This window comes from Maniola hyperantus, chromosome 9 (assembly GCF_902806685.2).
Source record: "Maniola hyperantus chromosome 9, iAphHyp1.2, whole genome shotgun sequence".
NCBI lineage: Eukaryota > Metazoa > Arthropoda > Insecta > Lepidoptera > Nymphalidae > Maniola > Maniola hyperantus.
Window position 1 is genome coordinate 2799858 of NC_048544.1, and position 27833 is coordinate 2827690.

At 37.9% G+C, this 27833-nt stretch overlaps 1 protein-coding gene across 1 annotated transcript; it reads left to right on the top strand.

The window, feature by feature from the left end:
* On the top strand, positions 1 to 27790 carry LOC117985462 (uncharacterized). Its single transcript, XM_069500989.1, is given in 21 exon segments — positions 1 to 156; positions 8451 to 8541; positions 9050 to 9555; positions 10095 to 10242; positions 10551 to 10746; positions 11734 to 11810; positions 12661 to 12859; positions 13856 to 13991; positions 14568 to 14685; positions 15599 to 15791; positions 16938 to 17097; positions 17765 to 18278; positions 19009 to 19174; positions 19435 to 19480; positions 19572 to 19679; positions 20160 to 20293; positions 20860 to 21009; positions 21011 to 21260; positions 21929 to 22082; positions 22621 to 22807; positions 23265 to 27790. Coding segments are annotated over 21 exon segments (3693 nt in total). The 5' UTR covers positions 1 to 77; the 3' UTR covers positions 23346 to 27790.
* Positions 27791 to 27833: the final 43 nt, after the last annotated feature.

The following is a 27833-nucleotide window of genomic DNA, read 5'->3' on the forward strand; positions in this document are numbered from 1 at the left end:
GCGATGTGCCACTTTGATTACGCTCTGGACGCAACGTAAATGGGATAGTAAAAAAATGTGTTTTATTTGAACTGAAAATGGAATACTCATGGCACATGGAGGACGCTGGGAGTCAAGAAACAAACGGGCGAACAAACAGACAAAGCAGAAACCAAGGTAGGTACCTATTAAAAATGGGAGGCTTCGGCCATGGCTAGTTTTTCGGTAAGAGACTTGCCGCCAAGCGATACGGTATCCTACAAACAAGTCTATAACTAGTGTCCGTTATTCCGCTGTGCTCCATTAGTTTCGACGCGTTTGACCAGTCTGATTGATTGTGAATTATAATTTGACATGACATTTGATATGCCGATTACTAATAATAATTATTATATTAATATTTATTATCTATTCTGTGATATTAGTATGACGATGCAAATCTTTTGCGCACTACAAAATGAGCAAGCAGGTATATTATTAAGCTTCTGACGCAGTGCCGTAAACTCCGCAGTAAAGTAATCCTTTTATTCCCTCGTGGAACTTAGGACTGTAGAAATTGTTTTTAGGGTTCCGTAGGTACCCAAAAAGTGCCAACAGGATCCTATTACTAAACCTCCGCTGTCCGTCCGTCCGTCCACCCCTCTGTTCAGCAGTGGACGTCTATCGGTTGTTGATGATGAATGCCCGCTCTACACTTGCGGGCGAAAGCTCATGAAACATCCGTGAACGGTGGCAAACACATTTATTTAAGCCGATCTCGGGCTTGGAAGAACGGGTGTAGTGTGAGTTCGTCTTCGTCCGCGTAAACTACACAAATTTCAAACCCTTGCTTCACCTCCTTAGGGGTTGAGTTTTCAAAAATCCTTTCTTAGTGGATGTCTACGTCATTATAGATATCTGCATGCCAAATTTTGGCCTGATCCGTCCACTAGTTGGGATGTGCGTTGATAGATCAGTTGGTCACCTTTTTGTTTTATATATTTAGATGTCAGAAAACTTTGACAATCCTGCACATTATCAGAAATTTCGTGGTTCCGGCTCATTACGCGACTGTCCGTAAGCTCTCTGATTCTGAAGCCTGATGGTGTCATCATCATCATCATGATCAACCCATCGCCGGCCCACTACAGAGTACGGGTCTCCTCTCAGAGTGAGAAGGGTGTTGGCCATAGTCTACCACGCTGGCCATGTGCCGATTGGCAGACTACACACCATGCTAGTACAAAAATAGTATTATATTGTACTAGCTGTGGACACCCGGCGTGTGCTACTACGCTAAAAAAGAATGTGCCTAATGCCGAGCAGAAGCGGCCGTGCGATCAGGCAAAGTTCTGGTGTGCGCGATCAAAATTATATGGACATCCGGCAAGGAGCATCAGAATCGGCCGTCCGATAAGGCAAAATTCTGGTGTGCGCGATCAAAATTATATGGACATCCGGCAAGGAGCATCAGAAGCGGCCGTGCAATCAGGCAAAATTCTATTGTGCGCGATCAAAATGTATGGACATCCGGCAGGTAGCATCAGAAGCGGCCGTGCAATCAGGCAAAATTCTGGTGTGCGAGATCAAAATTATATGGACATCCGGCAAGGAGCATCAGAATCGGCCGTCCGATAAGGCAAAATTCTGGTGTGCGCGATCAAAATTATATGGACATCCAGCAAGGAGCATCAGAATCGGCCGTCCGATAAGGCAAAATTCTGGTGTGCGCGATCAAAATTGTATGGACATCTGGGAGGGAGTATCAGAAGCGGCCGTGCAATCAGGCAAAATTCTGGTGTGCGCGATCAAAATTATATGGACATCCGGCAAGGAGTATCAGAAGCGGCCGTGCAATCAGGCAAAATTCTGGTGTGCGCGATCAAAATTGTATGGACATCCGGCAGGTAGCATCAGAAGCGGCCGTGCACTCAGGCAAAATTCTGGTGTGCGCGATCAAAATTATATGGACATCCGGCAAGGAGCATCAGAAGCGGCCGTGCAATCAGGCAAAATTCTGTTGTGCGCGATCAAAATTGTATGGACATCCGGCAGGTAGCATCAGAAGCGGCCGTGCAATCAGGCAAAATTCTGGTGTGCGCGATCAAAATTGTATGGACATCCGACAGGTAGCATCAGAAGCGGCCGTCCGATCAGGCAAAATTCTGGTGTGCGCGATCAAAATTATATGGACATCCGGCAAGGAGTATCAGAAGCGGCCGTGCAATCAGGCAAAATTCTGTTGTGCGCGATCAAAATTGTATGGACATCCGGCAGGTAGCATCAGAAGCGGCCGTGCAATCAGGCAAAATTCTGGTGTGCGCGATCAAAATTGTATGGACATCCGGCAGGTAGCATCAGAAGCGGCCGTGCAATCAGGCAAAATTCTGGTGTGCGAGATCAGAATTATATGGACATCCGGCAAGGAGTATCAGAAGCGGCCGTGCAATCAGGCAAAATTCTGGTGTGCGAGATCAAAATTATATGGACATCCGGCAAGGAGTATCAGAAGCGGCCGTGCAATCAGGCAAAATTCTGGTGTGCGCGATCAAAATTGTATGGACATCCGGCAAGGAGCATCAGAAGCGGCCGTCCGAGCCGGCAATTATTTGACAGACATTTTCTGATAATGTGCGGTGGACCTATAAAATGGTAAATTGTAATACAACACCAGGACAGAGATAATACGGTCCCCGTCGCGCGTCGGTACTAGACGCCGCGCGCCGCCGCGTTGTCGCATCGCCATCTGTATCCACGTCACGTGTTTTCGTGATTGATTCGAACTTTGCATCCTAAAAACCCATCGAGTGAGAGTCGAACTCGCACACGACGGATTCCGTACCATCATACAATAATATAACACTCTAGGTACTTATAGGTTTTTTTTTTTTTTGCATGGTGGTCACTTTGAAATTCGCCATCTCGGTTTATTTGTTGTTATAGCGGCAATAGTCAGTCAGTCAGGTTTTTGTTTTATGTATTTAAGAAGATAAGATTTGATAAATCCTTACAATAAAACCTGAAGGCTAGCTTAAGGTTTTATTGTAATATTTTCTTTTAAAACAATCTCTATATATATTATATTATACTATATATATGTGAAAGGAAAAGCTGACTGACTGACTGATCTATCAACGCACAGCTCAAACTACTGGACGGATCCGGCTGAAATTTGGCACTTGGGTAGCTGTAAGGTATAACGTAGACATCCGCTAAGAAAGGATTTTTAAAAATTCAACACCTTAGGGTGTAAAATAGGCGTTTGAAATTTGTGTAGTCCACACGGACGAAGTCGCGGGAATAAGCTAGTAAATAAAATGTGAGATGCATATTCAACGTTCATTATTAACACGCGATTATTATTTATTTATTACGTACAATACCGATAATTACAATTATTTACATGCCTTTGCACATCAACATCTGTAGGTAGGTACGAGGAGATAATATGGGCTGATCTGCATGCAGTTAAAGTATTCGTAGTTTGTAATTTGTGGAAAAAAATATAATTTAAGGAAAAATAATAAAATAGTTAATTTCCGTAAACTAATGTTAACGAGATCTACGTAATTTTATGGGGATTTTTAAAAATTAATAATCAAAACTCGTATTAACAAAAAAAAAAACATTTACAAAAAACTGACTTCCAAAAAGAAAGTGATTTAATTCGAAGCGCTTTTTAGGGTTCCATACCCGAAGGGTGCCAGCGAGAGTCGGGACCCGATTTCTAAGACTCCGCTGTCCGTCCGTTCATCCGTCTGTCTGTCTGTCAGCGGGTTGTATCTTGTGAACCATAATAGGTAGAGACTTGAAATTTTCACAGAATGTGTATTTTTATTTCCTCTTTAACAACAAATACCAAAAATTTCCAAATTGCCGCCATCAAAAATTGTTATTTCTTGTAAGATGGTATACGGAACCCTTCCTGTACAAGTCCGTCTCGCACTTGGCCGGTTTTTTGTGATTACAATAATATAATCCTGGCTAAATAATAAAAGACCTGGGCGCGTTTGGAACCCTCGTAGCTTTAGTTTTAAGTTTGCGTTATAATTATCACCACTATATTATCTTACAAATCTAACACTATATACCAGACAATCAATAAGAGTAATTTATTATCTATTTTGAATAAATCATTTGACTTGACTTGACTTGACTTGAATCTTTGAAGATAAGGTGGATGGGAAATCCTTTCAAAATAATGACTAGTTGAATTTACAAGCACCTTTCATCAAATAATTTGGTTGACTGAACAAATATAGGGGGGTATTGTGTAATGCTAATTTGTTTAGATAATCGTGTGAAACTACCCCCAATTGACTACTTATCGGGGCGTGAAATGTATGCCCTTAAAATAACGGTGATCTTTATAGGAAATACTACTTTTTATAAGCCCAAGTAGGGTTGCCATTTTTATCGCCGGACACGATTTAAAAGGTGACTGACTGACTGATCTATAAATGCACAGCTCAAACTATTGGACGGATCGGGCTGAAATTTGGCATGCAGATAGCTATTATGACGTAGGCATCCGCTAAGAAAGGATTTTTGAAAATTTAATCCCTATGGGGATGAAATAGGGGTTTGAAATTTGTGTAGTCCACGCGGAAAAAGTCGCGAGCATAAGCTAGTTGAGTATATTATGTGAATGTGTGTTTGTTTGATCTTCAATCACGCAGCAAGAAAGCAACGGATCCACGTGATTTTTAAACATAGACATGATAGACATAGAAGGAGAGTGACCGAAGTTACTTACCTACTTTTCTACTTTACTATCTCAGAAAATCAACGTGTTCCCACGGGATTTTCAAAAACACGCACGCACGCAATTCGGTATTTGACTCCAATTTTTTTATTACTTTATTATAAACTAGGATAAAAATAATGACGTAAACTGAAAAAAATAACAAAAAAGTTAAATAAGCTCTGTCTAATCAGAAATAATAAGTTTAAATATTTCTGATTAGACAGAGATAGTGATATAGCATTTTGACGTCACACCTTACTAATGCCATAGTAGATTCGTGTGGTTTCATACAAAATTTCGTTTTGCGAGAAAGGGATAGAAGACCCTCCCACTCCAAAATTAAAATGCCTGTAACTTTGTAAATCTTTATTGGATTTTAATATTGTTTTCAGCGTACGTCATTATTTTTATCCTAGTTTATAATAAAGTAATAATATTTATCAAATTCAAAAGTAGGCAAATACCCAATTCCACGCATCACCAGCAGTCGCACGCATCAGCTAGTAACTTTTAAAATAAGTAAAATAAAACTCGCTTACGTATATGTACATATTATGTAAATTGTTTATAAATCATTTTTAATCTACGATCAATAAAAAATTAACAAAAAAACAATACTTAGTCTGGTTCTGTCCCATTCATCTGTTATAATATCATATCAGCCGTTCACCTGCCTTTCACTTGTTTAGCATTCTTCAGCGCTGTAATATTCTATGTTACGTATAGAGTGTTGTTTGTGGAGAATTGTTTAATTTCCCATTTTTAAAAATATCGATTTATAATATGACTGTGATTAAAAACTCAGAACTAAGAATACGCATAACATAGGGTTCCATAGTCATGCTATGTAGTTGCTAAAATTTTGACGGTAGCTTTTTTAGGGTTCCGTACCTGAAAAGGAAAAAGGAACCCTTTTAGGAACACTTTGTTGTGTTTTCATGTTCGGCAGAATTATTTTTAAAGTTATACATACTATATGTACTATATGTATGTACTTTAGGTACATCTCATATAGTTTATTTTAAAATGGCTGTTTCACACAGATACAGATAGACAGACGGATGAAACTATAAAGATTTCTTGTTTTACTACAGATAACAGATCCTAAATCCATCCGTCCGTTCGTCTGTCTCTCAGCGGGCTGTATCTCGTGAACCATAATAAGCAGAGAGTTGAAATTTTCACAGAATATGTAGGTAATTCTATGTATCCGAGCAAAAGAAGGTATATTTTTAAGATTCAACATTTAAGTACCTACCTAATTAATTTTTAAGGTTCTATTAAATAAAATAACCAAAATTTCTAGTAAAAATCATTTAAAATATCTTAGATAGGTACTTATTTTAAATTTTGAATATTTTAAATATATACTCCCTGATTATATTGAACTAGCTTATGCTCGCGACTTCGTCCGCGTGGACTACAAAAATTTCAAACCCCTATTTCACCCCCTTAGGGGTTGAATTTTCAAAAATTCTTTCTTAGCGGATGCCTACGTCATAATAGCCTTTCAGCCCGATCAGTCCAGTAGTTTGAGCTGTGCGTTGATAGACCAGTCAGTCAGTCAGTCAGTCAGTCAGCTTTTCCTTTTGTATATTTCATAGATTTTATTATGGTGGTAGAGCAAGTAGAGACGTTGAACATCAGAAGCAGAGCGCTTACAAGCTGAGAAAAAGTATTCTTCAGCGCAGAAAGTTTACCAAATGTAATGATTCGTTAATAATTATAACTGCAGCATTTTCTTTCTGATTAATCATGTCATAATTAAACACGTAATACACGTAACAAACAGTTGTTTTCTAACATCCCAACGTACGCCACGCCGCGCCGCCGCGGCCGGCTGATCGCGAAAACGCGCCATTTAACACAATTGATTACAAGATTTTACAAACATTTTGTTATTATCGACGTGCTATATTCCTAAAGTGTACGTACCTTTATAAATGTGCGCATTTTTTGTTAATTTAATTTGTAATGTTTAAATTGTAATAAAAATTACAAAATGTAATAGATGCAAGTGAAATTGCTACCAACACAAATTATTATTCGCGTGTGTTCTTAGAAATACTTTTAAATTGGAAACCTTTGATTTTTAATAATCATAAAGTACTAATCAAGTAAAAGGTCACGATTTCATTAATTCATTGACAGGTACGTCCGTCGTCCACTGTTATTACTACGATTATATACTATAGTGCTATTAATATTAGTCGTCATCATCATCAACCCATCACCGGCTCACTACTGACCATGGGTCTCTTCTCAGAATCAGAAGGCTTTGGCTATAGTCCACCACGCTGGTCAAGTGCGGATTGAAGGACTTCACCCACCTTCGATAACATTATGGAGAACTGTCAGGCATGCAGGTTTCCTCACGATGTTTCCCTTTACAGTTACGGTTCCTTTTTTTCTTTTGAGGTACGGAACCATAAAAATTGCAAACTAAAAGGATTGCGACCATCGATATATATAAATGACAAGATATGCCCAAGCGAACAAAATTTTTCACCAAATAAATCAGCGCCACCTCTTAGATACTAATGAACGACCCGTTTGAAATCTAGACGTCACTGAGGTTGCATTGGTGCTAAATAAACATTTTTGGACCAATTAATCGGTGCCATTTTGCTTGTTCAATGGTCCTGTCCTTAAGAAGTAATATATAAGTCAATGAGTGCGACACTAAAATGTATAACATACAAAAGATAGTAACTTGTCATAGTCCGATTTCCTCGTTCCCCTTTCTACTATGTTGACTCACAAAGAGGAAAAAGGAAAAACGTTTAAGTGCATACGCGTAAAAATGGTAATAGAGCACTTTTATTTAGCGTGATAGCGTGCAGTCGGGTATGACAAGACAACATATAATAGTCCGTACAAAATGACTTCTCACGCGCCATTCCAACTCTATGGGTCAAGTATCATGTCAAAAGTACGGGTTCACCTTTAAAATAAGCACTAAAATCGTGTGATCGCGTGAAAAGTTTTTTTTACTAAGCATAATAAAAATTAGTGGTGTAAAGTATGTTTACCCGTTAAACATACTTTACAACACTAATTTTTAAAATTAAGCAGGTAACTAAACTACCTACTTACCTACCATAAAAAATCTGCTTAGAATTCGATACATAATAAGTACGTGGCAGAAAGTAATGTACATCGGCCATTAGAATGACATTTTGGCTTTGTAGAGCGTTCTCTCTGTCACTCATACCTATAAGACGTTTTGTCAGTCTCAACGACAGAGACAATGCTCTACAAATCTGCAATCTCCTTCTAAAGGTCGATGTACATTACTTTCTGCCGCGTATACTGTACCTACCTATACGTTACAATAACTCACATCACGTTTATGCAGTTTGAAAAAAAAAATCAATTTTCCTAAAATATCCATAGAAAATAGCAATACTATTTGCAATTGCGAATGCAAAATGTGTATTTAGTAAGAAGTTCCAAACTTTCGTCGTTGTAATCGTTAGACAGGGGCGTTTTTTTACTCCTAATAACTACCCCTATTATAAATGCGAAAGTGTGTTTGTTTGTTGATTTGTCCTTCAATCACGTCGCAACGGAGCAACCGATTGACCTGATTTTTTGCATGGGTATAGTTAAAGACCTGGAGAGTGACTTAGACTTTTTAAAGAGTTCCCACGGGATTTTTAAAAACCTAAATCCACGCGTACGAAGTCGCGGGGCATCAGCTAGTTAATAATAATTCATGAGGAGTTATACTGTATTCTTGCAGGCCCGGGACTGATCGACGAGTTGGAGGCTTTCATGGCCCCCGTCGGCGAGGGATGCTACCCACCGCAGCCTATCGACGCGCGTCGAATCGGGTAAGACAAAAGCCACAAGATGCGTCTCTTAAGCGTTGCGGCACCACACGCAATCCGTCCGCTTTTCTGTCTCAAACACTTCGTAGAAGGTGCTCAGCTTATGTATATTTTCTTCCTCCACCTCTCAACCACAGAACAGCGAGAAGCTGAGTTCGAATAAACAAATTTCGGATGTGGTATCATATTATTATGTATGACAAAATAAGCTGTAAAATGAGCTCTACTTTAATCCCTTGCAAGGAGTGTATTGCATTTCCAGTCACCCTGTATAGTTAACATCCAATCGTTTTTGTTCAAGCAACGTTCCTGATACAAACCGCTAAGATGACGTGGAATACCTTTCTTGTTCGCGCCCTTTATAAGTTATAACTTTAGCTACAAAGCAAGAGTGAATAGAATATGCAAGCACGCAAACCATACCTCATCATTGCTTTACTTACATCAGGCATGATTGTCACAAGTTTATCTGGCTTTTAACAAAAAAAACTTTGAATTTTATTAATTCCAGGGGCCACCAGCTACCAGAAAGTCCTCCAGATTCCGGTTCAGAAAACCCATACAGCCCAGACACTCAAGTGTCCCACACAATCGCCGTATCTCAAACAGTCTTAGGAGGAGACTACATGCTAGTACCAGACCATATGACACCTCACGAAATCCTACAACAAAATGGCGATTATATCTACGAGGAACTAAAAACAGATAACATAGACCATGAGGTTTTAAGATCCAATTTAAATGATGTAGTCGTTCTACCCCAAGATGCAAGTATAGTTGATTTAGGGTTAAGGTCAGTTCGTCATGAATTGGGTCTAAATGATCCCATTGCGTACCAGAACCGGTATAATCAAATGAGGGTGGAGTTGCCGGATTTGGAGCAGGGTCTGATAAATCCTCAGTTGGTCGCGTTGGGACACGATACCTTGACGCCGGTGTACACAAACCTTCAAGAGCCAAGTGGGAAGAAGAGAAAACATTCGCAGGACGTCAACTCACAAGTTAAATGTGAACCAGGTAACAAAACTACCTATTACTACTAAGTAAACAATTCTACTTATAAAGTCAAAGTTAAATCAGGGCGCAGGTTAGCGCCCTCGCCAAGACGAGCCATAGGTTCTAAAAGATGGGGCACTACGTACCTTTTCTCAAAGCTTTTCGTCGTATTTTCGAGCAGTCATAGCTTCGGTCTGAATGACGCTAGAAAGCTGAAATTTTCAGGATAAGGTGTCCTCAGCAAACTTATTAAACATACTAGGTATCAATTATCTAACTTTTATGGTCTCAGATTTATTGATACCTGAAATATCATTTATTCAAATTGGGTACTATAGTACACTTTCTGTAAGTAAAAAAATCTTCTGAATTGAAAATTAAAGGATCGTCCACATAGGTACCTATACCTACCTATTCCATCTATTATCAAGCTGACTATCAGCTTTTTCAATATAAACAAAAATCTGATAAATAATAAACTCCACAAGCACCTTGAAAATCTCTTTCATCATGTTAAGAAAGCAAGATCACTTTTTTCATCAACTTGGTTATTTTTGTAGCGGCGTTATCACCGGAGACAGTGGTTCGACCGCCACCCTCGGTGGACGGGTCAGAAGCCGGCGATGATGCTCCTCTACAATGCATACGGTTCGCACACTTTCAGCAGAACGTCTGGCATTCCCTCTACGATTGCAACTTGAAGCCCTTGTAAGTATACTCAATTCACAAACAAGAATCAATGAACCAAAAGCTTAATTTGCTATAATCCGCTGGAACAGGTCGAATCTGTATGGTGCAACATGCAGCATTCGACATGCACCGCTTGCTAAACATGCAGGAAAAAGCAGCCACCAGGCAAACGATACGCACCACCACCATGCAGCACCACACAAATCCCAAAATACACTCAACGTACGTTTCGCCCGACACAGGAGCATCCTCAGGAGATGTAGGCCTAATCCACAATTGCACAAAAAAAATTGCCTCTTTTTATGTTCACGTTTTCCTATTCACAGATCTACCCTATCCTACATAGTCGGAGCGGACAAAGGTTTCAACTTCTCCCAGATCGACGAGGCTTTCGTCTGCCAAAAGAAGAACCACTTCCAAGTGACGTGCCAGATACAGATACAAGGAGACCCGCATTATGTGAAGACGACGGAAGGATTCAAGAAGATCAACAACTTCTGTCTTCATTTTTATGGTGTCAAGGTAACTTAATTTTTGGGTCCTCTCATTGGATTAAGAAAAAATAGGGAAACTAGTCTAAGTTTGATGTTGATTCCTCTCGGTTTTTAAATAATTGCATCAATGGTAAGATATTGCTATAGGAGAACTCTACATTGAACAACGACACGGACACGTCTCCCAGCGTGAGAGTGACTCCATCGAGCGTCTTATCGTGCAGGGCAAGGGGAGGGCACCAGAGGGCGAAGAAGGTCACCCATGCGATGGACCGACCAAATTAAGTCTGTTGTGGGCGGTCCTTTGCACGAGTGTACCAGGCTGTTGGCCAGCAGGGGGAAGTGGCGAATGCTCGTGAGGCGTATAACGTCTGCCCTCAAAGACGTTGCTTCGTGATGACCACGGTTGTTCTGCGCTTCGTGATGGCCACGGTTGCTCTGCCAAGAGTGCTACGACGAAGAAGAAGGATATTGCCTAGATAATTTAAATTCAAAAATATTGAAAGAAAATCAAGAATATCATGTACGTAAAGGCCGGCAATGCATCGGCGGTTCCTCTGGTGCTGCAAATGTTCATGGGCGGCACTAATCACTTAACATCAGGTGACCCGCTTGCTCGTTTGCTCGCTATCTCTATTAAAAAACAAAAAATAAACGTCATAGTCATGCTTTCCAAGAAAAAATCGTCAGTGTATCGTGCTGAAGAGCGCCACCAACCTTATAAAAGCAACAGCAATATTGCTGTTGCTTTTATAAGGTCCACCTCACCATAAGTTCTGAACAATTTGCCAATGTTTGGGCAATGTCAGAAAACAAATTTTTCCTGCGACCTCTTTATTATGTGTCTCATACTTCAGAAAATTTCTTACCCCTCGATAGACATTGTGTTTTTGGACAAGACTTTCTATCATTTGAGAAACTTAACATATCACTCTCGATAGCATGACATAGAACTTTACGATTAGACCTATCATTTAATGTGTTTAAGTTTGTAATAATTTTTTTTTTGTTTCAGGCTGAAGATCCAAGTCAAGAAGTAAGAATTGAACAAAGTCAATCAGATAGAACAAAGAAACCATTCCATCCTGTGCCGTAAGTTTTGATGCTACTTAATAACTTAAGGCCGAGCGCAGTGATTTCATTTCTATTATCTTTTATCTTTTCTATCATTATTAATGAAACCCTCTTCTGTTTTTGATAAACGTGTTTCGTTGGCCATCATCATTGTCAACCAATAGAAGTCCACAGCTGGACAAAGGTCTCTTATAAAGACTTCCACACGCCATGGTCCTGCGCCACCTGTATCCATCGACCCCTGAGATTCGTTTGATGTCATCTATCCACCTATATTCTGACTGTCATCATCATCATCATGATCAACCCATCGCCCGCTCACAACAGAGCACGGGTCTCCTCTCAGACTGAAAAGGGTTTGACCATAGTCTACCACGCTGTCCATGTGCGGATTGGTAGACTTCAACCACCTTTGAGAACATTATAGAGAAGAGAACTCTCAGGCATGTAGGTTGGCTCACGATGTTTTCCTTCACCGTTAAAGCAAATGATATATAATTACTTCAAACGCACATAACTCTGAAAAGTTAGAGGTGCGTGCCCGGGATCGAACCCCCGACCTCCGATTAGAAGGTGGACGTCCTAACCTTGGCTATTACAGTTAGCTTAACGACTTTAAAAGCATTGAATCAAGTTGCTTAACGCATTAAAACCTTTTTTTTTTTTTTTTTAAAGAATATTAGCCATGTTAAATGACTAATATTCCCCTTTCCTCTCCAACTAAGCGTCAGGCTTGTGCTAGGAGTAGGTACGACAATAGTGCAACGGGCGGGGTTTGAACCGTCGACCTTTCGGTTTTCAGTCCACTCCTTTACCGGTTGAGCTATTGAGGCTCTGAGTTTAAGTACCTACTCTCTCTTGTCCACAGTGTGGAACTGCGACGCGAAGGGACAAAGGTCACAGTGGGCAGACTACACTTTGCGGAGACCACAAACAACAACATGCGCAAGAAAGGCCGACCGAATCCTGACCAGAGGCACTTTCAACTTGTTGTAGCCCTCCGAGCTCATGTTTCCCACGCAGACTTCATAGTGGCGGCGCAGGCTAGCGACAGGATTATCGTAAGGGTGAGTACCCTATACCACTGACTTCTTAATAGTATCTTCCAGGTACAGAAAGATCACTCCGCAAAGACGTTTCAATAAATAGCATTCCAGACTATTCCCGAACACTCCAAAGCATTCCAGAATGTTCTAGAACGTTCGAACCCACGACAGATCTTGCTTTATGTATGAACCTTTACCCATAGAGAAAAGTTTTCGAATTGTCCACAATGTTACAGAATATTCCACAACATTCGAGAATGCTCTGGAATGTTCTACAATTATCTGGAATATTCTGTGGAATTCTCTCGAATACTCTCGAAAGTTGTTGAGTCTTGACTATTCTAGAAAATTTTATAGGGCGAAACTTCCAACCCTTATATTATGTATCTTCAAAAGTACACCCTTCAAGTAAAAACAGGAACCTTCTTCATGGACGGGAGATAGAGAGCTCATCATATTATAACTACCTTGATCGTGCCGGGTTTCATTTCTGAGTTTTAACGGCACGCACATATTACACTTTGTTTTATTATACAGGAAGATTTTGGTTTTGCACAAATTTTTTTTGGTGGTTCTGTATCGTTAATAGAACACATTTCCCTTCATTAACATTATTTTTTAACCTTAAAATAAGCAAATCATGGTCATACTATTCGTTAACAAAGCACGCTATAAGCACGCTAGCTGACTCTGACGTTTTCCCTTTAAAAAAAGTACCAAGTTTGCATCTTAGACGATATTAAAGCGCGCAGAGGTCAACGGCCGCCGCGCACGTCATAGGGTGTGAGTGCGTGTATTTTAATCAACAGCTGAAGATAACGTTTGTAGGGTGACCCTAATCATCTGTTCAAAAGTGGATATCTTTGGTAAACGATAACTTTGGTATTCTTAAGTAAAATAAAAAAATAAAAAATACGTGTTAATTAAATTTCGTTTATATACAACATAAAAAAAGTTGTGCAAAACCAAAAAAATATTCCTGTATATATATTTATTTAGTTATGTTGCATCGTTCAGGCATCGAACCCCGGTCAATTCGAGGCGGACTGCACGGAGAACTGGTGGCAGCGTGGCGTGTCAGACAACAGCGTGCACTACAACGGGAGAGTGGGCATCAACACTGACAGACCGGACGAGTCCTGTGTTATCAATGGTAAGACATACCTTAGCTCCATGCAATCCCTTTTGCATTTCCTAGACTTGTTCATTGCAGTTTGGCTGTAGGTATCTATCCATCGGGATATAGAAGTGAACCATTTTTTTAAAGTTTTATCTATATCAATTTTTTTATTCTTATAAAAGTTAGCCCTTGACTGCGAAGTGATGATGCGGTCTAAGATAGAAGCAGGCTAACCCGTTTAAATCCATACCCTTGATCGATTTTTACGCGGCATCGTACCGGAACGCTAAATCGCTTGGCGGCACGGCTTTGCCGGATTAATCACGACGCGTAAAGGCTTATCGAGAGTTTTACCTTTTATAATAACCTAACTGTAAATATTAACTTGTGATTAGGGCATAATTGCTATTACAACCATTCAATAAAAATGGCGACCTAAACACAAAAAGCATTTAATAGTTGGTCGAGTCTCGCGTCGGTACGAGACTGGACCAAAAACCATCAACCACCCGCATTTATACAATCGATTCAAGATGGCTTTCTCGCAACAGATCACGTGACTTCCGTTTCAAAAGCGGAGGGGATCCTGAAATGTCATAATCGTTACAGGGAATCTGAAAGTGATGGGGCACATAGTTCACCCGTCGGATGCAAGAGCCAAACACAATATCGAGGAGTTGGACACCGCACAACAGTTGAAGAATGTACAGAGCATAAGGGTGGTCAAGTAAGTTTTATTTAAGCGCATTCAAAATTATTCTCAAAATAAAAGGTCTAAAATTAGTTCTATCCTTTTTTCCGGTAGACCACGTCCAGTATGAAAAAAAAATCCAATCTTCTTTTTCTTCATCTTTTTCCAATGTTTTCCCCCAAAAAAAGACAGCACTACTTTTAGACTTGTTAATCACTTGAACACATCGATGCTTGAACATCATATTATTCAGCAAAAACAAACAAACCGGGCGTAGATTTAAAAAAACTTAGCTTACAAAATGCGTTCGCAAAATTATTGAGGGTAGTGTGTAAAATTTCCTGACACAGTTAAATGCTATCAAGCGTTGAACAATAGATGAAACCAGAAATTGCGCGTAGTTTTTAGTAATTTTGGAAAACTAATATATATCGATTTTTAAGGTTGAGTATCCAAAGGGTGGCAACGGGACCCTATTACTAAGCCTCCGCTGTCCATCCGTCTGTCTGTATGTCTATATGTCTGTCAGCGGGGTAAATCTCATGAACCCCGTAATGTGTAGAGAGTTGAATTTTCACAGAATGTGTATTTCTATTGCCGCTATAACATAAAACAAAATGACCGCCATGAAAAAAAAAGTGTTACGTCTTGCTCCCTTCGTGTGCGAGTCCGACTCCCATCCATTTGACCGGCGTGGTGATTACGTATCGTACGTATCTTACGACAAGCTTACGACAGGTGTAAATACCGCGATCATTGCTGTCAAACATCACACGTAACAGCAGCGGCTAGAGAGAAATAGCAATAGCCAAAAGCAAAATAAGAAGAAGAAGAAGAAGAGAGACAGCAAATAAACTGTCGCATTGCTACTGCTGTCGCGTTGCTGTCGCTACTGCAACGTTTTATGTAATCACCCCGCGGGTTTTCAATCTTGTTTGATCTCCCACAGATTCAACTACGACCCGTCATTCGCGGAACATTCTGGTCTGTTGGGCTTTGACCCCCGCTCCCCCGCACCGCTAACTGATACGGGAGTGGTAGCCCAGGAGGTCCGGAAGGTTCTACCCGACGCGGTGAAGGAAGCGGGAGACGTCACACTGCCTAATGGAGACACCATACCCAAGTTTCTGGTTGTCAACAAGGTATGTAAATTTTGTAATGGGCTTTTTAACTCTAAAACATAACCTTCAAGTCAAGAGTGAATCTTCTAGGTAAGCGCGCTCCATCTTAGGCTGCAACATCACTTGCCACCAGCTGCTCGATTGCGGTAGAATGACAGATACAATGTCACGATCGCAATAACTCCTGATTGGTTGACGCTCGCGCACTATTGGCTACAATGCATTGATGCAACAAGAATAGCACAAATTCAGCCAATCACAACAATTGAGATTGTAATAATGATTGATGCAGGTTTTACGAAATCGCCCTACATGTCTGATTGCAGCCAAGCGCTAGTCTATAAATTAAAAAAAACCTAAGCTTTTTACTTATTTGTGTAGTTTAAAGTTTTGGAGCTATGTTGGATAACAACAGCTCAGCGGGTTGCGAAGCTAAAGTGTCAATGGGGTAGGTACATTGTTTGGAAAAGCCCGTGAGAACACTTCAATTTTTCGGGGCAAAACTTGGACTAGACAGAATTTCTATATCGATTGATCGAAGTAGAAATCGATATAGAAATTCTGTTTCTGGCATCGCCAGGGATGTAAACTTTTAGAGCTGTGTGCACTATATTGTCGTCTGGCGTAGTTAGCTGGTATACGTTAAAGTTGGCTGCCGTGGCTGAAATTAGGTCAAATTATCAACCGATAGACGTCCTAGTCTGGACATACCTGTCTCTTGTAGGGACTTCCACACGCCACGGTCTTGCACTGCCTGAATCCAACGGCTACCTGAGACTCGTTTGATATCGTCTGTTTACCTTCCAAAACCGTTCCAGCACCTTAGGATCCCAACGTCTATCGTGTTTTCAAACTATGTCCCCTACCCATTGCCACTTCAGCTTCGCAACCCGTTGAACTATGTCGGTTACTCTTGTTCTGCTACGGATCTCCTCATTTCTGATGTGATCACGTAGAGAAACTCCAAGCATAGCTCTCTCCATCGCCCGCTGAATGACTCTGAGCTTTCTTATAGCCCATAGTTAGCGAGTAGCGACCATATCTCGGATCCATATGTCATCACTGGAAACATGTACATTTGATCACGTATCGATCACGATCACGATCACGAAACTCCAAGCTATGCTCAAGAGTGTTAACACTATTATTGTTTTTTGTTTCATACAGGATCGTATCTTCATGGAGAACCTCGGGGCAGTCAAAGAGCTGTGCAAGGTGACGGGCAACCTGGAGTCCAGGATCGATCAGTTGGAGCGGATCAACAAAAAGCTCTGCAAGATCAGCATCTTGCAGCGACGGGACAGCTCTAGGTCCAGTGTTAGCAATGGTGAGTCTTCTTTCTTCCTCTAAATTAGATGGTTGTTTCTTTGTTCTTCTGTGTATTTCGATGAATTTGTATTTGTCCGTCCATCTGTCTGTCAGAGCCTCGTAATTTCTGTGCACATAATAACCTCAAATTCACTAATAATTATGTAACTCAATCCCCGATCCGAACAAATACTAAAATATTAGTCAAGTAATAAATAGAAATCAAATAGATAAGATGTGGGGTTAAACGTCGCAAACAGAATATTTAGACATGAGACATTCATTCTGAACATCAACATGATTTAATACCATTTTGGATCCAGGATTCCAAAAATGGCAATTGAAAATTTTGCAATCTGGTACAAATTTTTTCTTGTAAGAAACTTAAAGTAGGTAGCAAATAAGTATAAGCCCCGCAAATTGCTAATACGCGTGGCCGCCATTTTAGTGACGTCAGCACTAGACTGAAGTTTCGAGCTCATGGTATATTTTTATTTCGGCTGACGTCAAAATGGCGTCATTTCGGCTCATGGTATATTTTTATTTCGGTGACGTCATTTCGATGTTAATGAGACATGGTTCCAGCGCAATAGCACTTTCCGGGACTTATATAAAGGATTGTTGTGCGTAAATTTTACTTGGACTGTCTCAATTATTTTTATACTTTAGTCATCCTTTTCTTCCAGACTCCCGTTTCTCAGGGATATCGGCCTCATCAAAGTCGTTCTACAGCGACGGGAACATTTCCATCGACCAAATCCGAGACATCGCCCGCAGCATCCGCCGGCACGAGTGTTGCCACAAACTGAGCCACAACTCCCCAAAATTCACCCGAAAACAGTGCAAAAACTGTCACAACAACTTCGCCAAATATGGGAAATACTACAACTACAATAAAACATGCGTCAGATACCATTCTAGTAAAGAAAAATCCGAGAATGAAAACACATACCCAACCTATGTTAGTACTATAGGTTCTGTTGCTCAGAAGTTGCCAGCAGATGACACATTTAGTGTTGTTTCAAAAAAGAAAGACGCGTGTCTATGGTTGAGGGATGAGGACAGTTTTGGGAATGGCAACAGTAAACTGGGTTTTTGCTGTCGGAGGAAATATAAATATGGGGATGCCAGCAGTGAATTGATTTCGAATAAACTACTGCAGATCATTATTACAATTTTGATTTTTATTATGGCTGTCTGGTGAGTATATTTTTATGGAATTTTTACTTTTTTAAATCCGAATCCGTAAATTAACTAGGTATCACCTTAAAACTATTCATAAGTGATGTTTTGTTGTATGCACCAAATGCCATAAAGTTACCTGACCGATTTTATTTAAGTCGTTTAAGTCGTTTTAAGCGTACCACCTTAGTACCTTAGTACCTTACCTTACCTGTACCTTAGTATTAACAAAACATAATATTAGCCAAGTTCATCACGGTGATTAATATTCCCCTTTCCCCTCCAACTAAGCGTAAAGCTTGTGCTAGGAGTAGGTACGACAATAGTACCAAAAAACACAATAGTGTCTAAACCTTTCAGATTTCAGTCCGCTCCTTAAACCGTTGAGCTATTGAGACTTATCATGTCGTTTTAAGGTTTATAACGGCGTGTTCCTTGATGTTACTTACGTGTTTTAGCAAAATTTCTCATCATTTATGCAACTACTTGCCAAAAAATAGATTGAAGTCAGAAAAAACATGCATTTTAAAGCCAGAAGTTAATATGTCTTCACCTGCTCGTAGTTGGCTGACTTTAGGCTGAGCTTGCTATTGAACACGTCTATACTTAGTTTGAGCGTATGTTCTCTTATCTGTCTATATAGTATTCCAAGTGTAGCCGTGAGGCGTGCCATTAGACAGTTTTGTTACTATACTCTTTCATTTGCTAAACTTTTCTTTCGTTTACTAAACTTTTCTGTCCTTTACAGCCTGGTGGTGATGTCAGCCCTGTACTTCAGAGAGCACCAGGAGCTGCTGTCGATGAAGGAGATCCGGATGCACGAGAGGTTCTCTAAGTATCAACACGGAGGGAAACTCAACCCCAACACCGCCTCGACACACCGCGCGACGCCACCCGACCAGAATCAAATACAGGTACTTAAAAGTTAGGGAGTTGGTGCTAGAAAAATAATATTTTTTCCAGAAGTTGATAAGTGAAGAGTTAAAAAAATCTTGATTTAAAAGTACCACACCTCGTGTTTGGCACTTTTTTCACGAACGCCCTTTCGAATTCTCTCCACATAAATCTCTTCACAAAAATTCTGTCTGGATGACGCGTGAAATGTATATAGTGGATACTTAAATCTTTCAGATTTCAATAAGTAATAATTTTCTATAATATTGTGCTGTTTCAGAACTTAAAACCAGCTCAGCATACGGCATCTAAAAAAACTGCAAAAGGTAACGAAAGTGGTTTTTAACTCTTGTCAAAGGAATCTTTAATAACATTAAAATCATATGTTCTAACAACCGCAATATAATTTTGTTATAGAGAAAGGTCCGTATAAAACCAGCCCGGAGTATACAACGTCAAGCCCGCAAACGCATTCTACGGCCACGACGATACACGCGTCCAAGAACTACGTTAAAAATGTGCTTCGTAAGTATATGAATCTTTGCTTATAGCCTTATACCAATAATAGTTCAACCCCACCCTTTCCAATTTCGTTTCAAAATTCACAAATTCAGATTCCAAAATTTACAGGGGGGGGGGGGGAATCAAACTTGGTTTGAGAGAAGAGAGAATAACAGAATTTATATGGAGAATAATTGACTGGTGAGAGGTCAATCAAGAAATATTTTTAGACTAGCTGATGCACGCGACTTCGTCCGCGTGGAATTAGGTTTTTTAAAAATCCCGAGGGAACTCTGTGATTTTCCGGGATAAAGAGTAGCTTATGTCACCTTCCAGGTCTGTATCTATACCCATGCAAAAAATCACGTCTATCCGTTGCACCGTTGCGACGTGATTGAAAGCACAAATCAACAAACCAACAAAGAAACACACTTTAATATAACTACAAAAAAGATAATAAATTATCAAGTGAAATAATATCATATTGCGTTATGATTGTTAAAGATATAGAAGAATCGTCGGAGCCGCCACTCGTGGAGTTAGATACGCCTGTATTAGTATCTCGCATCGCTGAAGTCATTGGCAGTGGGTGCACCTTCACTGTCAATTCAGATAATGAGCTAGATGCAGAGTGCCAGGTAAGATTCTGATAACAATCGAATTTAAATAAATAGGCAAATACACCAACATAAAATATATCCAGGAAAAATCAGTTAGAAAAATTAAATTTTCTAAATTGAGTCAATTCTGGCTCAGGGAGTTCAATCCATTTTTCACTTGTACATTCAAAAATGTTTCACAATATCTTTTTCATGGTTTAGGGTTTGACTACTATATTTTATGGATAGTATATGGTACAATACCCTATTTTATGGACATTCTTCCAAGATACCTTCGTCTAGCAGTGGACGCCTATCGGTTGAGAGTTGAGACGACAATTTGTAAATGGCATTTGTAAAATTTTACAATAATTTGTTTTTGTTTTCTTAACATGCTGCTTTCAAATAGGAAGTACAAAAAATATCAAGATCAATATTGTACGCTTTATGGGTAAGAATAATTCTAAGGCGATAAATTCTTATTATGCTTTGAAAGTATTTCAGAATAAACGGATAGAAGTTAAATCCTCTAAATAAGATAATATAATATAATATCTATTACTGATAATTTGATTACGTTCATTGGTAACATCTATTTCTTGCAGTCTTCGTGTGGTTTGGACTCACCACAGACATACGAAAACCAGGAGCCTCTAGAGAGATCTAAGTCAGACAAAGATCTGAATGAGACCTTCCCCCGTCCCCTTGAACCAATCACCAGAGAAAAAGTCCCTCTAACACCAGACATACCCGAAAAAAAACATTTCCAAAATCCAAAAAACTGACAATGAGTCACTGAAAAATCAAATTCATGATGAAATGATGGCTGAATCTAACTTCTTGGACGCTAATAAAGTCAATGTAACTGAGACTGGAGTAAGAGTTAAAAGAGAAGCAAAGGAGAAGATTGTATTGAGGAGAATAGTAAGGGAAAGCAACGAAGCACTAATGAGAAGCAGTTCTGAGGATATGAATATCGAACAATCTGAAGAAATAAATCCTCCTGGTATGTTGAGTATGAATTTTTACCTAAGTTAGTGTCCAAAAATAAAAGTTAGGATCCTACTACATAGTACACACACAGAGACGACGAGGGATGTCCTAAGTAACCAGTTGCTTCATTTTCGTAACATATATTGGGAAAAAGGATATCCTTCGTTATGCATCCTTGCACAAACGTGGTCACAAGCAGTGGCGTGCAGGTCATAAAGGCATAAATGCACTGCTTACCCCAGTTGTTTAGCTCAATGCATATTTTTCATTATGACCTGCCAGTAAACAGGTTCCTACTTAACTAATGCATACCCTGGCTTCAAACCCTGTGCACGCCACTGGTCACAAGGCAACCTAGAAGTCAAGGTTAGGTATATGTAACTATTTTCATAGCCCACAATGTATGAAGGATTTTGGAAACTGAAAAAAATTCACCACATGCCGCTTATTTAATTACGTTTCAAGGGTGTTTTAATTCGTGAACCTAAAATTATTGTGTAAATGCTAGATGTAGGTGATATTGGAAAACTATTTCGTTTAATTATTCTAGTTATAACTATTAAACATATTGCATGGTAATTTTACTACTATTGGCACTGTATCAAAGATCAACCATTTAATTCCTTCAATCTCTTCCTGATTTGCATAAAGCTATAATATTCTGCTTATTTTATTTTCCAGAATGCGACACAATAACCGTGGGTATAGCGAGCAAGTCAGTCACAAATGACACAGTATTCAGCGAGAGGATATGTGCTCGAGCACTTCATAATTACACTTATACCGTGCCTTTATCCCACTGTCTACACCATAAGCACGTCGATATGACTTTCAGGTTGGTAGACCTTTGTTCTAATATTACCTACTTATTTTGAATTTTTACCAGGCTCTATTTGTTTTCACACACTTACTGCGTACCATTGAAATAAGAGGCAATAAAATGTAATAAGTAGGTATAGTTAGATAATATTGTAAGAAAAATTATGTAATAACTGTCTATAACCAGCACACAGTGTAATTTACTGCAGGCACAAAGCAAGCTGCCATAAATGTAAAAGCAAACATTATACCCTGTTGCACGTCTTGCCGATGACGTATAATTTTTTTTAATAATAGCTATTGTTACGAAATTATAGCCAATACAAAAAAGAACTAGTAATTAATGAAAACTTAATTAGGAGACCCATAATCTTGTATCCTAAAATATGAAATAATTTAATAAAATTTAACAAACAAAGAAAATATGTTAAATGCTTGTTTTAAAAGTGTAAAATCGCTGTCACTACATTCATTAAATTGTGCTTATGTATAAAGTCAGTAAAAAAAGGATTATACAAATAGTACTTGCTTACTCATAAACTTTTGTCTCCCAGGTCATCGAAACTGAAAGAAATCCGCCTCTGCGATCTCCACTGCAAGTATGACTCAATCAAGAATTGCCAGTTGAACCGTGAAATAGCCAAACCCATTCCCACTGGCGACTATTGGACCTCCAAAATGACATTGGAATGTAATATGGACAGACACATGAAGATTCGCGCTGGATTTTTGTCTCTAAAGGTGGGTTAAAAGAATTTTAATTTTGTACCATTATGGTAGGATTTGATAGGTATTTACTAAAATTGAATGTAGGCGGCTTATAATTTACTAGCTTATCTAGATTTTTTTAATGATCCAGGGATTTCCTTGCTTTAGCAAGGAATTCTAATGATTTTGTCTAGTCCGTATATATATGTTTGTATGTCTGTCCGTCCGCGTGTCACATTCATTTTAAAATTAACTATTAGACATATAAAGTTGAAATTTAGCACAGCAAAAACATGACACGCTACACAGAAAGTATTTATTTATATTATTTTTAAAAAGTTTTCAAAGTATTTTCTAAACTTAAAAAGCAAGTCGAAAAAAGTTTAAGGTTGCTCCCTCAAGTGCTAATCGTCAATATAAATGTCTCAGAGAGTTTTAATTTAAATTTTAAATAAAGTTATTTTTATTTATCTATTTGTTTTTGTTTCAGGACCTTTGCTACCTTACGCCCGACCCTAAGATGCCATTCGTAGAATTCAACATTCACGTGTTTAGAGATTGTCGCAATTAAATAATATTAAGAAATTGAAATGTTTCAATGTTAAATTATATATTCTTCTAAAAAAGTAGGATTTTTAAAAAAATTACCATTTTGGTAGAAAATAATAACTAAGTAATAATAGTACTATTTTGATGAAGTCCTATTAAACTCTTCGTCAACTGATAGACGTCCACAGACGGACTAGCTCTCTTGTAAGGTCTTTCACACGTCCCGCTGTGTACGCCGCGCCGCCTGGATTTAGCGGCTCCCTCGACTTACTTGATGTCGTTTGTCTACCTAGTAGGGGGTCCAGCAGTGCTGCGCTTTCCAGTGCGAAGTCATCATTCCAGCATCTTGAGACCCTAACGTCTATCGGTTCTTCAAAATATGTGCCCCCGCCTATTGCCACTTCAGCTTCGCAACCAGTTCCGCTGTGTCGGTTTCTCTGGTTCATCTACGGATATTTTAACTATAATCTCGAAAAACGTTTCAGTATTTATTTTACACTTTATTTCTTCATATTTTTTTATTTATTTAGCTATATATTTTTATTGCAGTTGATAGAATTATGAGCTTTAAGTTTGTAGTTTACAGAAATAATATTGAATATGGTGGTTTTAACTTGAAACTAGCTTCTAGAGGAAATATCGATAGATTGTTTTTTCAATTTTAGCCAAAGTAAGTATTATTAAATAAAATTTCGTAAAACTCATGTTTCTATGAACTGTAAATAGTTACAAAACATTCCGAAAAGTGCAATTATTAATCAATAAACTGTCCGTCCTGGAACATAATTATTATAAAACTATGTATTAAAATCATTCCTATAATATAGCAATAATATAGCTTTAATAAAATGTAATAATATAGGAAGTCGCATACATACGGTCCGATTTGCCTACCTAGTTGATCTATCATCAAATGCAAATTGGAGGGTAGACTTGAATATGACGTAGGGCCTCTTAAAAGAATACTAAATATTTTTTAGTAACGACACTTTCACTCTCATTGATATGCGTAAAGCTTGATCCACACCTACGCACGCGCACGAACGGTGCACATATTGCACATCATAAGAACGTAATGTAGACATGTCTATGAGTGGTTTGCGAGCGCTTCGCTTGCATGTTGTACAAGTCACACGTGTTCATGAACTCATGAGTTTTTGGAAGAATACGCGATATGCACAGGCACAATTTTAAAAAGACCTTTTAAAACAAATAAATCATTTCATTTCATTTCAAATCATTTCATTTCATTTCATACTGAGACTGACGCGTCCATACTGGTGTACGACGTGCGTTGCATGGTATGCATAGTTCGTGCGCTTGCGCAGGTGTGGATCAACCTTTAGACGCAACTTAAACGAGCTGCGAAGTGCGAACGAAAAGAATCATCGAATTTAAAAAAATCTGATTAAAACAACAACGTGTTGGCGATTCCTCTGGTGTTACTTTCATGGCGGTAATCATATTTTATTATCAGTTTGCTAAGTATAGGTACCTACTGGTAAGGACAGGTCGACATGGCAATCGGGGTATGAGGTGGAGGGACCCCCCCCCCCGCACATCACCCGCGCTATCCCACACCGGTAACCCGGGGTGTGCGGCTGTGCGAGGGGGCCTATCCACCCCGATTGCCATATGTGGCGACCTGTGGCGAACTATATGAGATATTAATTTAACCAAGCAACGTTGATAGAATTCGTGCGTCGAAACACTATGTCATAAAAGGAAAACAAACCTAATCATCCTTGACTTAATGACAAAAATTCAGTACCATCAACTTTTTTACAAGGTTTCTGGAAGCGCAAAATGTAAATGTGTAGACGAACTTAAGCTTTAAAACAAGGTTAATAAGGTCCATTTTACTTTAACGCTGAAGTGTTTTAATGTTCGAACTTTATCAATATTGTTGGTGAGATGAAAATTTTTCACAAAAATAAACCGTTATTATTTAGCCTTTCCCAGAAGGATCACCGCGTGCGAAAATGTTGTCATGTGCTAAGGCTCTTATGAAAGAAATGCGATTTGATTTAAGTAATTTTGTTGTACCTGTAAAACAAGCGAATTGAAAATAAAAATTATTTTATAATTACTTAGGTACTTTATTTTAATTTTAAAAGGTGGTAGCTATTTTTTTGTATTTTTATTTGTAGTTATGTCTACCTACTTGAATTGTACAGAAAGGAATTTATATTTTTAAGTTTTATCAAGTACCTAGTATTTTTTTCATATTATTTTAGATAGTAAGGTAAATACTCATATTATAGTACCTTTAACAATGGCGAAAGATTAACGAAAATTGTTAAGTTAATTTTTCGTGCAATTATCCTTTTTTTTAATCTGCGTCGCTATGATTGGAAAGTAGGTATTATACAATTATTTTAAAATCATAATATGATTTTATGGACTAATGTCTTATTGGCTATTTTCAATTTAATTAGTAGTAGGTACCTAGTACCTGCCTACGAGAAACTGAGCAGGGACCTACTACTATAATTTTTATTTTACTTTAAAGCACTCTATTAAAATATCAGATAAGCACTATAATTGTGAAAAAAATCAGCCAAAAACGAGTCAGACTCGCGCACCGAGGGTTCCGGACTACAGTCGTATTTTTCGACATTTTGTACGATAAATCAAAAACTATTAAGCATAAAAATAAATAAAATCTGTTTTAGAATGTACAGATAAAGTCCTTTCATATAATACCCCACTTGGTATAGTAATCTTACTTTAAAAGTTATAACGAAGTGATAAGTTATAAGGATACCTTTTTTCTTTTTGAGGTACGGAACCCTAAAAACGACATTAATAATTGTTTTCAAGACTAAGTGTTGTTAAAATATTTTGTGGAAAGCTAATTGATTTTATAATAGGTACATATTTTGCTATGAAGATTTTATAATTACTCATAGATCTTCGAAATTAAATTCACGCATTTAATGATAACCCACGTGATTTTTAAATATCGTTTTTTTAAAGCCCAGTGGTTTTAATTAAGAAAAAAAATATATAGGTAATTGCAATAGTTATATTGTGATATGTGTTGTCACTATATTTTGTACATTCCATAAGCCAGTACTTAATTAAATTAAGTTCATGTTTGACTCACAATAATTATATTTATTTTATTCCTATCGAAATATTAATAAAGTGTCAAAATATGCAAGATATGAGCGCCACCAGTTTTTTTTGTAAGAAATTGTATGTTTAAAAATATCGCATCATGAACAGGCTTTTTATTAGCCCTTGAAATAGGTAACAATATTTGTAGCAGCTTGTCTTTTTGGTGATATTTTTTACACAATTTTCCCCCATATATTATTTCAGCCTTGCTTTTTTTTCCTTAGGTACGTTCTGATTACGTAGCATTGTTATAAAGTTATGATGCTTTACTCTTCCATATTATTTAACATTGTTACAAAATGTCTCACACTGCTTTTTTATTATATAGATTGGGCTTACTATTAGACATATAACTTTGCAATTGAAGATAGATAGAAGCTTCATTTTAATAGTACAAGCTGGGAAATATCTAATAAAAAAATTAGATATTATATTATTTGAAATATCGCCAAATGGACGAACTGTTCATAACAAAGAATCTCTCATAAACTTATCTCAAAAATAATAATAAGTAATTTAACTTTACACTATCTTTAGGTAAATTTAGAAATGTTTAGGTAAATATATAATAAAGTGTAGTGTTTAGTTGAATGTAGAGTTAAAGAAATTAAATCACATTAAAAATAATCACAATTTTGGAAATGTAGGGATTATTGTTACAGTATTGTAAGTTTCTGTTTAAGATTTAATATTATGATAAATATGTCTTGCCATATTCGATTCTCAGTTTATGAAATCATTTATTTTTCCCTTTAATATTTTATTATTTTTAATACCATGGAATTTCAATGACTTTGGGATAAGTACATTGTGAATGAGTTATTTATTTTTATTCCTTCCAAAGTTCCATTATAATACAATAAGGTAGCTCAATTCAATTTTTTTTACAATAATTCACATTTCACTAAAATGATTCGTTACTTTATATTAGTAGCTTAATTATACAGTTTAGGGACAAATCTTTCACATATCTACATTTCGCTTAAACTTAGTTTTCACAGAAGTAGGTAAATATATATATTTTTATTTTTAACTTTAAAGAAAACTTCCTGATTCTCATTTTTTTACACAATTATTTATTTTAAATATATTTTTATCAATAGTATATCTCGTAGTTTGTATTTTTATTGCGTCGTAATTTGTCATATTTTTACGCCATATTATTAGTACTGAATAATTATTATTGTTTTTTAACCCTAAGTATTTTTTTATCACAATTATTTCTCATAAGATAAAATTTGGTAGGTATTAAAATGTAAGTTAATACAGTAAGTTGTAATCTCGTAAAATAAATACATACAAACAAAACAGTGTTTAAGGAATAAAGAACTAATTGTAGAAATGGATTTTTGTTTTTATTCACCGGTTTAATTAAGGAAATCACCTT